The sequence below is a fragment of the Syngnathus typhle genome, linkage group LG13, assembly GCF_033458585.1.
Source record: "Syngnathus typhle isolate RoL2023-S1 ecotype Sweden linkage group LG13, RoL_Styp_1.0, whole genome shotgun sequence".
Taxonomy (NCBI): domain Eukaryota; kingdom Metazoa; phylum Chordata; class Actinopteri; order Syngnathiformes; family Syngnathidae; genus Syngnathus; species Syngnathus typhle.
In genome coordinates, this window is record NC_083750.1 from 11,309,078 (window position 1) to 11,324,087 (window position 15,010).

At 44.7% G+C, this 15,010-nt stretch overlaps 3 protein-coding genes and 1 long non-coding RNA gene across 10 annotated transcripts; 2 read left to right on the plus strand and 2 right to left on the minus strand.

Moving 5' to 3' along the window:
• The first annotated feature begins 28 nt into the window (after positions 1-28).
• On the plus strand, positions 29-6,058 carry LOC133165774 (phosphatidylinositol 3-kinase regulatory subunit gamma-like). 2 transcript variants are annotated; one of them, XM_061295664.1, is made up of 10 exons: positions 29-392; positions 2,343-2,454; positions 2,558-2,656; positions 2,737-2,917; positions 3,064-3,186; positions 3,272-3,414; positions 3,540-3,716; positions 3,798-3,872; positions 3,945-4,115; positions 4,190-6,058. In XM_061295664.1, the coding sequence occupies exons 1-10, from the start codon at positions 338-340 to the stop codon at positions 4,464-4,466; spliced, it is 1,413 nt and encodes a 470-aa protein (XP_061151648.1). In that variant the 5' UTR covers positions 29-337; the 3' UTR covers positions 4,467-6,058. The 2 variants fall into 2 exon arrangements, with proteins under 2 accessions (XP_061151648.1, XP_061151649.1); XM_061295665.1 differs by lacking the exon at positions 29-392 and adding an exon at positions 647-803.
• Positions 1,831-7,629, minus strand: LOC133165780 (uncharacterized). 4 transcript variants are annotated; one of them, XR_009717662.1, is made up of 7 exons: positions 7,372-7,509; positions 6,962-7,033; positions 6,418-6,487; positions 6,240-6,322; positions 3,980-4,123; positions 3,040-3,219; positions 1,831-2,958 (listed from the first exon to the last, which is right to left on the minus strand). It is a non-coding gene; the product is annotated as an uncharacterized LOC133165780 (long non-coding RNA). The 4 variants fall into 4 exon arrangements; XR_009717659.1 differs by lacking the exon at positions 6,418-6,487 and having other exon boundaries at positions 7,499-7,629; XR_009717660.1 differs by lacking the exon at positions 6,418-6,487.
• ipp (intracisternal A particle-promoted polypeptide) lies at positions 7,294-13,284 on the plus strand. Of its 2 annotated transcripts, none has more exons than XM_061295652.1 (10): positions 7,294-7,433; positions 10,298-10,675; positions 10,761-10,972; positions 11,071-11,290; positions 11,358-11,510; positions 11,588-11,755; positions 11,821-11,958; positions 12,024-12,146; positions 12,212-12,432; positions 12,621-13,284. In XM_061295652.1, the coding sequence occupies exons 2-10, from the start codon at positions 10,348-10,350 to the stop codon at positions 12,843-12,845; spliced, it is 1,788 nt and encodes a 595-aa protein (XP_061151636.1). In that variant the 5' UTR covers positions 7,294-7,433; positions 10,298-10,347; the 3' UTR covers positions 12,846-13,284. The 2 variants fall into 2 exon arrangements, with proteins under 2 accessions (XP_061151636.1, XP_061151635.1); XM_061295651.1 differs by lacking the exon at positions 7,294-7,433 and adding an exon at positions 9,885-10,025.
• On the minus strand, positions 13,257-15,003 carry LOC133165777 (transmembrane protein 69-like). 2 transcript variants are annotated; one of them, XM_061295668.1, is made up of 3 exons: positions 14,919-15,003; positions 14,312-14,354; positions 13,257-14,041 (listed from the first exon to the last, which is right to left on the minus strand). In XM_061295668.1, the coding sequence occupies exons 1-3, from the start codon at positions 14,936-14,938 to the stop codon at positions 13,364-13,366; spliced, it is 741 nt and encodes a 246-aa protein (XP_061151652.1). In that variant the 5' UTR covers positions 14,939-15,003; the 3' UTR covers positions 13,257-13,363. The 2 variants fall into 2 exon arrangements, with proteins under 2 accessions (XP_061151652.1, XP_061151651.1); XM_061295667.1 differs by lacking the exon at positions 14,919-15,003 and adding an exon at positions 14,605-14,760.
• Positions 15,004-15,010: the final 7 nt, after the last annotated feature.

The window sequence follows — 15,010 nt, forward strand, 5'->3', positions numbered from 1 at the left end:
AGATGATGTTGGAACTGCCCTTTAAAGTCGCTCGACTTCCTAGACCAAGTAAAGACAGAATGAATGCATAGCACTGGGAGAAGGAAGGTACAGCCTGACAATCCGCATCTCTATAAAGTCTACCAACAACACATTGCAGGGACTTTGCGACCCGAATTTTTGAGGCGGGGGTGGTTCATTTTTTTTTTTGCCCAAATTTAGGACGTCTAGGCTGATTTAAAGTAGCCGAAAATAGGCTCAGTTGCGCAGGAACAAAGGTGCCTATTTTGCCTTTTTCTTTTCTTTATTTTTACTTTGAGACAACGTCAGCAAACTGGACTACTCCTGTGAAACGGGAATGATTTATCCTCCTGAAGGTTTATTCTACATCGAGATGGATCCAGCACCACCAGGTAATACTAACTACTGCAGCCATTGTCTGTTTTGAGGGAGGTTAAAAATCGCCTGTCAGCTCGCGTTCGCTTGATTTTTAGCTTTCGTGGTGTCTTGGGATAAAAATGCTCAGGTTGACATGTGGCAAAATGTACGTAGTTGTGATTAAAACGTTGGAATGGTTCGGTCGTGGGCGCTGCGCCTCCTCTGTGCTCTTGCCCAGGCATGCATAGCGCAATTCGCTTGCCGATTACGTAATACCCCAGCGGACCAGGCGCAGTGGTTCGTTCGCCTCTTTTCTTTTGTCCCAGCACGTCTGGCTAATTCACGACGAGCAGCGAAGCAGAGTCTCGCCGAACTCTCGCGAACCGTGCGACGACCCAGTTAGACACCCATGACAAGGCACGGGGAAGATTTTCGAAGGAAATATGGTGCGTCAACGGGCACCGCATGAAACGAGCGCTTTGTTCTCGGCTCTGCAGCCAGCCGTGCTTAATTAGTGCTAGCTCGCAAAGTAGGCTAGAGGCGAGCGAGCCGACCCATCTCGTGCCGTCATTGCCACGGGGCGAGCGGACCGCGTCCCCATCTGCACAGTTGGACCTTTTGTTTGGTGACAACTTGCAAAACTTGAACACGAATGCCTGCTGTTGCTGCAGCACCACAATTGCTCTAAACACATTGGCCTCGAATGCTATTAAGACTTAATGACACGGGATCGAAACGATCCATGAAACGACCGTTCCTTTCAAAGAGTCCATTTACAATGGGGTGAAACCGGGCTTTATCGTGATGAATTCATTTCCTGAGTTCAGGGTTAATGACTTGGCTCTGGCTCTGTTCTATACCGCTGGCTGGTACGGAGGCTTTGGTGTCCACACAAATATCTTGGCAGGAAACAGGGAAAAAAAAAAAGGGGGGAGTATGCAGGTTTAATTTTGATGGGGCCAGGAGCAGCAGTTTTTGGTTTTTAGTCTGCCAAAAAAACTGCTGCTGCTGCACCTGACTTTTGTTTATTTTAAGGTCAAAGGAGAGCGGATGGTGGGTGAAAGCCACATTTTCTCCTGGCATAGGCAGCTCTTGTCGTCTACCCAACTGCCCCATGAAAGGCACTTTTGTCCTGACGTGAAATATATCGCCCCGGCCCTCAGCTTCTCTTGATGCGGTTAGCGCTCCTTTTTCATCCTTAGGAAAACGCTTCGACTTTGCCGCCAACTCTGATGAACTGGAGGATTTGCAAGACTGCAGTAATTGTAGTAAGATGGGGTCATGATTTTCAAAAAAAAATGTAACGACTTAAGAATAATTGTCGATAAAATATTGAAAAAGCTGTAGGATATTATGCGGTTAAGGCAGGACCTTGCCGATGACGTCACGTGACAAACTTGTTGCGACGGTCGCATATTTGCAGATTAGTCTGAGATATTTGATTGCAACCGCAACAATTTTGTTTTTGAAGTATTCTCGTCCAAAAATAGACTGCAGACCACAATAGTGCCAAATAATACTGAAATTGGGGATTAGTCATAACACGCGCTCGTGCAACACAGTCCCCCACCCCACCCCGTGGGTGTGTCAGTCATGGTTTGGCAAGTGACATCTTTTGGAAACATGCCTGGGCTTGTCCCCGTCAAGCCACCAGGCAAGGGCGCGACAGACTTGCATGAGTAGGAGGTGTGTGTGTGTGTGGGGGGGGTCTCTGGCTCGAAGAGGCCTCGCGAAGCGTGTCGGCACATTGGGCGATTGGATTGATACCGTTTTTGTTGAGTAAGACGCCTGCTGGATCTCGCATGGTTGCAATGCGGGCAATCTAGATGCAGGACAATAGCGTTGTTGGTTGTTTCGCCATCTACTTATCGAAAACTTTCACCGTGGCGAGGCACACACGACTGTAATCTTGGAGCTAGTATTTAGATCGATGTGATTGCGGCGCGCTTTTTCCAATGACGTTGTCTCGTTTCCATCCCCAACAGCTCTCCCTCCCAGGTCAACCAAGCCAACGTCTTCCGCCATGAACAATAACTGCCTTTCCCCGCAGTCCGACTCGCTACAGGATGCCGAATGGTACTGGGGCGACGTAACCAGGTAAAAGAGCAGGGCGGCTAATTCGAACATCTCTCCCCTTCCATCGCTTGTCTGTTGAAATGCGGCGCGCGGTGTTTAATCTGTTAACCGATTTCCCCCTCAGGGACGAGGTCAACGAGAAGCTCCGTGACACACCTGACGGCTCCTTCCTAGTACGCGACGCGTCCACCAAGCTGCAGGGAGAATTTACGCTGACATTAAGGTGAAACGGCTTGAAGGAAATAACAGCAAAGCGCTTTTGTTTCCCCGCTCGACACTCATCGGGCAAATTGCGATTGACAGGAAAGACGGCCACAATAAATTGATCAAGATCTACCACCGCGACGGCAAGTACGGCTTCTCGGACCCGCTCACCTTCACTTCGGTGGTGGAGCTCATTTGGCACTATCGGCACCACCCGTTAGTGGAATACAACGCCTCGTTGGACCTGATGCTCACACACCCGGTGTCTCGCTTCCAGCAGGTCAGTGCGTTCCGCATTTCAGTTTCGCAATGGTCAGGAATCTGCAAATTGGACAATAATCGAGGACTTGTTGTGGATTTCCGAGCCGACCGTATTTCTGTCGAGCTTGCCTTTTCACTAACCTTAAGCGATTGGGTTTGTTTTAGCATCAGGTGAAGGAGAACACTGTCGATGTGGCCGGAAGAAAGCTCAAAGAGGTCCATTGTCAGTATGAAGAGAAGTCGAAGGAGTTTGATCGTCTTTACGAAGCCTTCACCAAGACTTCGCAGGTGACTACTGCGGTGCAATGACTTCTGGTGCTCCTAAACATTTGAGTGCAAATCAGACTCGAATGGATTCGTTCTCTGAAAACAGGAGATCCAGATGAAACAAACCGCGATCGAGGCATTCAACGAGACGATGATGATCTTTGAGGAACAATGTCGTGAACAGGAGCGCTACGGCGAAGAATTCGAGAGGAACAGTCTCTCCGAGGGAGCCGACAAAGATCTCGAGAGGTACTTATCCAAAATGAGCCCTTTTCAAGGCGATGACATAACAGATATTAGTTTTCACACGCTTTGCATTCTCATCATCCTCGTCCCGAAATTTCATTCAGACCTTTTTGACTTGCCCGCTTTAGCTTTCTGATCAACTACGAGAAGCTGAAGTGCCGTCTCAGCGATATCTACGACAGCAAGATTCATCTGGAAGAAGACTTGCGGAGCCAGGTGGAGAACTACAGAGAGACCGACAGAAAGATGAACAGTTTGCGGCCGGATCTGATCCAGCTGCGCAATATCCGAGATCAGTATCTCAAGTGAGTATGCCGAGGTAGATGACCGCCAAAAAAAACCAAAAACACGATGTTTAATTTCTTTGATGGCTTTTCGACATGCAGCTGGCTCAATCACAAAGGCGTGCGGCAGAAACGCATCGACGACTGGCTCGGGATACTAAAAGACAGCCTTGACGAGTACGTATGAACGAACCCAAGCGTCGGAAAGTCAAATGCAGTGGAATACAACGGTGACTTTTGCTTCCTCAGCACGTACGTGTTGAAAGGAGACGAGAAGAACTTACCCCATCAGGACGAGACGAGTTGGTTTGTCGGCGAACTGAGCAGGACGCAGGCCGAGGAGATGCTTCAGGGGAAAGATCCCGGAACGTTCCTCATCCGCGAGAGCAGCAGGCAAGGCTGCTACGCCTGCTCCGTCGTGTGAGTATCTGCGCAATAAAAGGAGGCCGATCATGAGCGGCGCCCGTTGACGCTTTGTTGTCTTTCAATTCCAGAGTAAACGACGAGGTGAAGCACTGCATGATCTACAGCACGCCGCACGGTTACGGCTTCGCCGAGCCCTACGACGTCCACTGTTCACTGAAAGACCTTGTCCTGCACTACCGCTTGCACTCGTTAGCGCAACACAACGACGCCCTGGATGTTAGGCTGTCGCATCCCGTACACGCCGAAGCGACCGCCATGCCTTCTTCGCAACACGCAGAGGAGCACAAACTCTTACAGACTCCCAAGCAGATAGTGAGGCTGCCGCCAGCCGCTCCGGAGATGTAAACCCAGCGAGATTATACCGAGGACATGTTTACTGTACCGTGCGAGGACGACTGCGTCGAGGTGCATTGTGGTAAACGTTGCACTAAAGTGATTCCATCCGTTTTTGTGAAGGCAAATTCACAGATTTGAAGTGGGACCGGAACTTGAATGTCAGCTTTTATTATTTTGGTTTTACCAGAGACTGTTAAATATTTCTGAAAAGAAACTGTACTTCATATATTGTTGTTTGTTGGATGTTTTTTTAGGGGGGGGCGGAGATGTTGACAACCGCGAAATTGCTCTCTAACCGACGGCGGATGCCGCGTCTTGGTTTGGCTTGTACCAGTGGTTCTTAACCTGGGAACCCTATGGGTTCGACAGAGCCTCCACTGAGGAGGTCCGAACATACCTGATTTATTGTGTAAATTCTGATTTACGAGTATGTAATTTGTTGTGAGTTCATGCATTGTGTTGGTTTTGTTCTTTGAACAAGGTGATGTTCATGCATGGCTCATTTTGTGCACCAGTAAAAAACATTTGTGTAGAATTAAAAAAAAAAAAAAAAGAATTTCACTTACTTCGGTGTATGCGCAAATGAAACTGGTGGGTACCTCCAACAAGGTTAAGAACCACCGGTTTGTACAATCCGAGCGGATGTTTTTGCCTAAAACCGAATCGGCTATTAAAAGCGATCAATAGGTTGCGTGAACATATTAGATTACTACTACTTAGCGCATTGGTGCGGAGAAAATGGTGCTGTACACAGGCTGTTTCTGTCATCCTGGTTTGGTGGACCAAACCGTTTTCTGGGTAAATACCACTTGTGAATATGTGAAAAATTGTGGTGCATCTTGACAATTTGCCCCGTTCATACAGTGGATATTATGTAGCATTAACAACCTATAGAAAACTATTACTCAATGTTATACCCGTTGACCAAAGCACTTGATAGAGAGCAAGAACACACGACCCGTTTTGCCCAATGGATGCTTTTGGGCAAGCTTCGGGTAAATATCTACACCTGCTGATTGATGTGCTGATGAAAACATAATCTGAAGTACTGTATGTTATATTCTGTTACTCAAAGAAGTATAAGCTTTTTGTATTCTATATTTTTTCTACAAACATGCCACAAGATGAAAGCTTGAAGAAAGTGCAATCCAACAGTATTTCTATTGTTGCAAATGTGTGACGGCGGGGTGAAGGTTTTGCTGTTACGAATCGTTGACAGGCGCCAAATGCACTCTTTGGTGCTGTCGGTAAGATACGGCCTCTCGTGTTCATTTGAACGGGAAACGGTTCCGGAAGTATCCTGCCTCCATGACTTGAATTGTGGCATTGCCGGAGCTATGAATGTGTTTCATCATGACATGCGGCCTACATAACTAATGGCGCGAGGGATCTGTTTGACATGGCACATTTTTTTCCAGGTTCGTGAACAACAAAACTCTGTATTGAGAAATTAAAATTATATCTGAGGTTCCTACTTGGGATTAGGCCTGTTTGGCCTCATATAGTTCACAAAAAAATGCCTTTGGTGAAGCTGAACAATGTAAGATCATGAATTTTTTCTTGCTGAAAGACAATAAACTGATGAGGGTTTTGTCATTTTATGCCATTTTGTGTTTTTCATTGCTCATAGAAGGCATATCTTTGTTACATTAGAATATATAGAATCAAACCATGGTAGTCTGTCATTAAAATTGACTTAGCATCGGATCGAATCAGCAGTACAGATTTGTAAAAATATGAAATTGACCAAATTTGGACATGCGGGGTTTCGGCCATTTGTACCTTTTATGTAGCGGTGTCCATTGTATTCCAACAAGCTCTGCCCCGGGTTGGTTCGGCAGACACGGAAGGCACCGGAGGACATACTGCGGACAGATGGAAGAGAAAGGAAGTGACAAAGACAATAGCAGGATATGCTGTGGAACTTGTCGCCCTGCCCGGTATGTCCGCATTATCTCACCTGAAAAAAATCTGGATCATTTTGAACATGCAATCATATCATTTCAGAAAGGTTATTTCAATGGAACAGTCTGTGAACATTAGAAAGAGAATCAGCAATTTCATTCACCATTGTAATGTCAAAAACATTGCACACCAAATATAGTCATAAACAAAAAAAGTGCTACAAATCAGAAACACTTGTCCAAACAATATATAGAGACAGACCACTGGCTGTGCTTCACAGTTATTTTCCGGTATGCCCCCCAGGAAGAAGAAATCATTTCACACCCACAGAATTGTCCTCAGTGACTATAAATAGTATCATTTGTCTATTAAATCATAATACTATTTTATCCAAATGAACATTTACTCCGGGTTGACACACACACATACACGCTATTTGAGAAGCACTGGTAGGCCAATGGACCCAGTTGACACCACTGTGACCAAGAACATGTGGCCTCTTTCAGCCTTCACATAAGGTCCACATTAGGCAGGGATTATTAAGGTGAAGAGGGCAGGGATGTACTCCAGGAGAGCCTCGGTTCCAGGCCATGGATTACCTGTGTCAGCAAAGAGCTGGTGAAAAGGTCCCATGACGAGGACCACTCAGATGGGCCCCCCCGACTCCCTCACTGTAAAACAAAATGAGAAAATGGAGACACCGTGTGTGGGGTAGAAAGGAGGAACTTGTTTAACGCAAAGAATCATAAGTTTTGTTCTACTTCAAGATATGCTCTTGAACATTTCCCGTAACCTGAAATATTCCCCAAACTTGGCTCCTTCCCAGACTAACTTGCCTACGCAGCAGTTAAACTAACACAACTAAATCTGCTTTTCTTCCCCAAGCTCCTTCTCGAAGTAAAAAGCCACCCCCACGCCCTTTTCCTCAAAAATAATACACACACTCACGCCTCCATTTCCTTCGTCCTTCATTTTCATTCCCCATTTTCATTTTTGTTAGCACACTCACACGTCAACTCGCCCAAGCTCTGAAGTTCTCCATTTAAACAAGTTCGAAGTGAAAGGGGAGCGGTAAGACGAATTTGTTTTGTTGTCACAATTCAGATGTAGAGTGGAGGGACCATTAAATGACTTACAGGCTTTCAAGAAAATAGGTTTAACTTTAGGCATTCTGCGCCGGCCACGTCCAATCATGTCACTCCTCCTCTCTGTCTCCGTCCGATTCCTCCGCTTTAGCCCAGACTCTCAGCCAATGGTAAGCCGAGAACGTGAAGCGTGTCAACCAATCCAGATCCAGTTGCTATGTCGAAGGGAGAATCAATAAAGTGGAATTTCTTTTTTTTTTTTTTTTAAACCTCCCCATTTTTATAGCTGGCGATATTGCTCGCTCATAGGCTGGGAGCGAGAAACCTTGTTGCTTACCTGTCCAAGCAACTTGTAAACTAAAGCTTCACGTTGCTTTAAATCTACTCCTGCACATGGCATAGTTATACACTTCACAGTTATGTTTGAAAGAAAATAGCTTCAGAATAAAAACAGCATCCTATGCAGAAATGTTTCAATAACAATCCCTCTTCTTTTCAGTTATATTATGCAGGCTTGCAAATGATTCAAAAATAAATGTTTTGCATGTAAAAGAAAAGAACCAAGTCCTCAAACATCTTCACATATTGCCAACCTGTTGAAACATTGCTACTTCTTGGGTATGCTGATTAATATGAAGAGTTAAAAGTTGAATACACATTTGTGTGAAATAATAATCAAATGACCTTTAATTATGCATAGTATGATTTAAAACCTATTATGCAGTATTCATAAATGTGAAGAAACTGATCATGTTAATGATTTTTCAAAAATAATGATCAATGATTACTCAAGACAGGAAACAGATAAATATCAAAACTATGCAATAGTTGATTTCTCTTAATATTTTGACGTGTTAAAATGTTCAGATGATCAGGCCAGCAGGCCCTCTTGTCCAACTTCGGTGACCTTTGACCTTTTGAATGAATGAACAAAATTTCACACCCACTACATAATTATCCTCTGACTAGAAGCTGTTACAACTGTCCCCGCGGGACGAACTTCATTTACCTCAATTTTCCCCAAAATGTATTGTGCATTTACAGATCACATGCACAGCTTTTCAACATTAAATAACTCCCCCACCCAAAAGACTCAACTACCCTCCTACAAATGAAAGTTGTAAGCATGCAATAATCCATCAATCCATCCCTCCATTATTATCTGTACTGCTAATCTGTCAACCAATTTGTTAAAGTTCAGTTTTGAAATGAATTAGAAAAACGATCAAGTGTTCATGGTCCCGTATCATAGGACTGTCAGTACGTTTGTTGTTTTTTTTGCACGGAGAACTCTTTTGTAATTGGGGCTTTATTGGAGCAACAATCAATCCCTACAACACAGTCTATGAGCCTAATGGTTGTACTAAAACCTCGCAGGATATAATTACTTTTCACAAAACTCTAATCTATTATCTATTCCAATAAAACCAAATCCTATGATGTTTTCATTTCTGGGGTAGACAAACTCTCAACAGAGGCCAGAGATCCAACAGAAAGCCAGACACTGCATTTTTATAAAGAACGATAATTATAGTGATTACTTTCCATAGAATGGCCCTCACACGATTTAGGTTTTTCCTCCAACCTCATGAGATTCTGCAAGCAAGTCCGTCTTTCTTTCCCCTGGCATCACATTAGCCATCACATGATGACATGAACATCAGCGGAAATAATGATTGCCACATTAAAAAGCAAAAATAAGTTTCAAAGTGAAATACTTCAGTCATCTTAAAAAAGGCATTTTTGAATTTAAATATTCTGTTAGATGTGGTTGGATGGGAGACATAAACAAACCAATGTGTTTATCAATTCAAGTTCATTATGTTTGCATTTTATCACGTTTACATCTTTCTCCTCTGTTCAAAGACTTTTTGTCATTGCGGTGAAGTGTGGTTCTTTGTCTTGTTGTTATGTGGCCCACGGTTGGCTGGCAACAAATTCAGGGTGTCAGCAGCACTGGGCTCCAGCTCACCTGCAACCCTAATGAGTTTATAGTAAAAAAAAAAAAAAAAATGGATTGATATTTTAAATGGATGAACATGTTTTGTGAACGTCACTATGAAATAGGTGGTAATAATAATAAAAAAATAAACATACAGATCATCTAATAATCAATCAAACAGACTACGACAGCAGTTCTTATTATAGTTAGATTGAACGTCAGCAGCTTCCAAAATAATCATTGAGCTGAAAATGCCACACCATCAAACATAAAGACGTTTTTTTTGGTTGTTTATGTGACGTTTCGCCATTTATTAAATCCTTACGTTTGTTTACGCGCAACACTGCCACCTGGCGTTAAATTCTGTATAGACCAATCGAGTGAAAAAGCACAAAGGAACAATGAGAACACGGATTTTCAGATAAAGAATCCTAAAATTAGTTAGTATTAGTAATTTACTAAAAAAAAATAGACATTTCAAACTCCACACAAGGGACAAATAGCACCATTACACCTCTTTTGTGCCTACGATTGATTAGTTGTGACTGGGGATTGACTTCCAGACCAAAGTAATCAATTCTGAGCGACAACAACAAAGTATAGGAAGTTATCTGCACGTCATAAACAAATTTACGGGTGAGTGCGGTTGAGCGTGAATTGAGCATTATAGATTGAGTTTTAGAGCGTGCTTGTAGGTTAGTAGTTGCATCAGAGTTGCGTGTTGTAGTTTGATCATGGCGAGCGATTTACTAGCATGCTAACAGCTGTGTCTTAGTTGATGTAGCGATTGCAAATAGATGCCAAGTGCATTGTTATTATATTCAAACATGAGAGAATCTTGATAAAAGCACAGTTATTTGTTTTCGTGTTCAACTCATATGTTTTTCTATCTGTTTTGCGTGATATAGAGACAAAGGTTTGGGAATAATGGCCCTCCTGGTAAAGTGTCTGAGCTGTCATGTCTTCCACCGACTGTGTGTCAACTTGTGATGCTGCTACTGTCATGGCAACCCAGGCTCCTGAACAGGCTCTGTTGAGCTCAGACCGCTACGCAAGGCTCATCCTGGCCCAGTTGAATAAAATGAGGCTGCGCACAGACTTCTGTGATGTTCGGCTGAGGGTCGGCCGCAGAGTCTTCAAAGTTCACCGACTGGTGCTTGCTGCCAGCAGCCAATACTTTTCCGCTCTTTTCTCGGGAGGGATGAGTGAGGCCGATAAAGAAGAGGTGGAGATTCTGGGAGTGGATGCTGGAGTCTTTGAGGTTTTGTTGGACTTTGTTTATACAGGTATTTGTCGATATCATTATGTTCTGCAAAAAAAAACGAAATCCCAGCCGTTGATTTCATGAAAATGGGCTCTCTTTCTCGTTAGGCACAATCAATGTGACAATAGAGAATGTTCAAGAACTGATGTTGGCGGCAGATATGCTGCAGTTGAATGAGGTGGTCTCCATCTGCGGTGAGTTTCTTAAGGGCCACATGGATCCATCCAACTGTGTGGGCATCTTTCAGTTCCTGGAGCAGATTGCCTGCATGGAATTGCTGGAGTTCTCCGAGAACTATATCCATGTTCACTTCCTGGAGGTAAGAAGCGCTTGATCATTTTGGTTTATTTATAATAGTTTTATTTCCAAAGACTCATTTAAATCCTCCTGATTTTATACGCCTCTTCCATCAATCAGGTTTGCATCGGTGATGAGTTCAAGGACCTCTCAAAGGATCAGATTGTAAAGCTTCTAAGAAGTGAAGAGCTGAGAATTGAGGACGAGTACCAGGTGTTCACCGCAGCCATGGAGTGGGTTCTCCAAGACGTGGCGAAGCGGAAAAAATACGTGGTTGAGGTGTTGGAACCGGTGCGCTTCCCTTTACTTTCCCCGCAGAGGCTGTTCAAGTACATCGAGGGTGAGGCGACTTTCGATATTCACGCGACGTCACATTTCAGAGGCTCATTTTCTTTTACGTAACCAAGGCATGACTGACTTCAGTCTGAGAGTGGCACTTCAGACCCTTTTGAAGGAGTACATTGAAGTAGCAAAGTCTCCAAAAGACAAGTCGCACAGCCAACTGCACCAAGTCAAGATGAGACCGAGAAGAAAAGCCCGCAAATATGTTTATGCCATAGGTACTGTTTTCGAGTCTTTTTCTATCTCGTGAGACAATTTGGAACGATGGGACTTTTTTTCTTTTTGGCCATTGCAGGAGGCTACACTCGACTTCAGGGCGGTCGCTGGAGCGACAGCAGGGCCTTGAGTTGCGTGGAGCGCTTTGACACCTTCAACCAGTACTGGACCACGGTGTCATCGCTCCATCAGGCCCGTAGCGGGTTGGGCGTGGCCGTGCTCGAGGGCATGATTTATGTGGTGGGAGGTGAGCGAGCTGAGCTATGTCACAAGGTGGCTTTGATGACAACTTTCACTTTTTGTCTTCACCAGGAGAGAAAGATTCCATGATTTTTGACTGCACGGAGAGATACGACCCGGTGACCAAACAGTGGGCCGCTGTAGCCTCTCTGAATTTCCCTCGCTGTGGAGTCGGCGTCTGCGCCTGCCACGGAGCGCTCTATGCGCTTGGTAAGTACCACGACTATGTTGTCGGGACGTGTCAAATGATATTGAATTATATAATTCCCATTTAGGCGGATGGATCGGCTCCGAGATCGGGAGGACAATGGAACGTTACGACCCAGAGGAAAACAAGTGGGAGGTCATAGGTGACATGGCAGTTCCCCGCTATTATTTTGGCTGCTGCGAGCTACAAGGTGGGTATCTGTTCAACCTGAAGGCCTTAAAGTCAATTCACCAGACCACTACCATTTCCGTCCAGGCTTTATTTACGTGATCGGAGGGATCAGCGACGAAGGGGCGGAGCTATGCTCATCCGAGGTCTACGATCCCATCAGCCGGCGCTGGAGCGCCTTGCCGGTGATGCTCACGCGGCGAGCGTATGTGGGCGTGGCCTGCCTCAACAACTGTATTTACGCGGTGGGTGGCCGCAACGAGGCCGTGGGTGCCTTGGAGACGGTGGAAAAATATTGTCCGGAGCAGGTAACCGAAGACAAACTGTAGCATATCCGTGAAAAGTGCCCACTGGACTTTTCTTGTGGAAGGCGTTTCACTTTGTTGCACATTTTAGCTGTGGACACTTTTGGATGAAAACGTTTTCAGCACGCAAGAACAGTCCAGCCGCCTCAATTCAACCTTTGCGAATGACCACCTGCTGTCTGTCTGTCCAGGAGAAGTGGTTCGAAGTGGCCCCCATGTCCACGGCGCGCGCCGGGCCCTCAGTGTCGGCGGTCAACGGTTTGTTGTACGCCGTGGGAGGAAGGGCCGCCAGCAGAACCTTCTCAGCCCCCGTGACCATCGACTCTGTGGAGATCTACGACCCCCACCTGGACACGTGGACCCAAGTTGGCAACATGATCGCCAGTCGCTGCGATGGCGGCTTGGCTGTGCTCTGAGCACTGCGGCGCTTTCTCTTTTTGGAAAAAGTGCACCTTAAGACATCTCTGCCTATTATTTATTGATCCGTATAACTGGTGTTCTTTCATTGAGGCAAAAGTCTCTATTCTCGGTTCCCTTTTAAATTGCTCTTCCCTTTGCATCGTTTTAAAATTAGATATGGAAGCACTGTTCTGTTAATCCTTCTTGAAATATGTCAACAGCGTGTGCGCGGTGCTACTTGAAAGTCCGATCAAACCACTTGAGTCTGTTTGTCGATGAAAGAGAATGACACAAACGGGCTTTTGAAGTGAAAGCCCGTGCTGTTACTACTGGATTGCTTTCATACCGATGGACAGAAGTGATGTCATACTTTTTACCTATAATCCAACAAATATCCTTTATCATACAAATGCAGCATTGCTGTCAAATAATGAAATAAACTTGTATTGCCAGTGATGGTCAGTCTGTGCATTCTGAAAATAACTTCTTTAGCAGTGTTTCAAACGTTCCGATACACACTCCAACTGCTGTACATTTAAGACTTTTTATCGGTCAACGTCTTTAGCTTCTTCTCAGCGCAGATATTCTTCAAGATCAGTGTTGCCACCAGTGAGAAGGTAGCAACCAGAGTAAGGAAAGTTCTCATAGCTTTGAACCAGGCTGGGTATCCAGGTAGCAGGGTCAGGTCGTAGTGTAAAGACAGTCCCAGTCCCGCAACGACCACCGTGACGCCCTCGACGAGATTGTCCCTGCACAGCAAAGCCAGCCAGGCCAGAAGTGACGGAACGACGCTGTTGCCCAAGTTCATCCAGTCGGGTTGAGCGGGACTCCCGTCAGGAATGGCAAAGCCCCAGCGAGCACCTCCGAGGAAGGATACGATACAAGCGCCGTACAGCATTTGAGCATATGCTACTTCTGGGTAGAAGGACTGAGTGGTCGCCATGACGACAGGGGCGCTCACAAATGGGATGAGCCCAGACAAACCGAGGTACAGCGCTGGTTTGGGAGCTTGACTCATGGCCTTCAAACTGAAAGCTTCTTTGGTGTCGCTTTTGTCTGAGTGGCAGAGACGCCAGCCAGCCCAGTTGATCGGTTTGATGCACGGGAGCCTGTTGGACGACGTCTGTTTGGATGGAATCGCCAACGACGAGAACGGTTGAATGCGTGTTGGGTATGATGAGCTGTCTATCCATCGAGGATTCCATGTCCAAAACTGTAAATATATGCATTTTTATACTACCAGGAATAAAAAATTAGGGACCAATATGAATGTTTTAAAGTCAATGCTATCTTGTTGCAGGGGAAAAAAATAATCTTTAATCGGACAATTATCATTTGGAGACTTGACAATGCAGAAAATTATTGAATTATAATTGGCATAATTGGCTATTCTAATCGCCCTAACCTTAATTAAAACAAAATCGACTTTCCATACCACTGTCTTTACTTAAAAAAACTTTTATTTCTTCCAATACTGACTTACCTTACTGAGATTTCCACGAGGTGCAAATCCAAACATTTTGATTCTAAAAAAAAACAAGAAAACATTGCAAGGTCAAGCAATTGTTCGGCAACAATCTGCTTATATGATGAAGTACCGAAAAGTTATTTTGGAAATAATGCGTGTTACTGATAAATTGCACACTAACATGTCGATGTTGACATTTTGATTAGCGTTAACAACTGGGGTCGTTGTTACCATGATTATTACATCGGGGATTTTTCTTTCTCTGCATTTTATAAAGACAAAGATCGTTTGTGCTTACGATGTCTTACCTTCTTATGAAATCGCGTCTGATCATTTTAAACTTAGTCGAAAGCGTCCTCGCTACGAAATCGTGCCGTTTTTCTTCCACAAAACGAGATAAGTTCTGCTATCGACTATTTTGTCTGTCCATGGCGGGGGAGGTTTTAAGGGGCATTCAAGAATTCAAAGGTTATTCAAACATCGCCAGCGTAGCCTAGAAATGTTGGAAATTAAATGTCAATCGCGCTACATGAAATAATCATTGTTTTTTTAAGCACGTTTCGAGTTTCCAAAATCTCAACTTTAGTGTTTTTGTTTCCATTCCAAGCGGTTAAAAGCGTACCTCGCAGAGTGGAACTTCATCCAGTTGCATAATGACGTGACTTCTTGAACGCAGCCTTATTGAGTGTTCGAATTCTCCCCCCCACCCCCAGG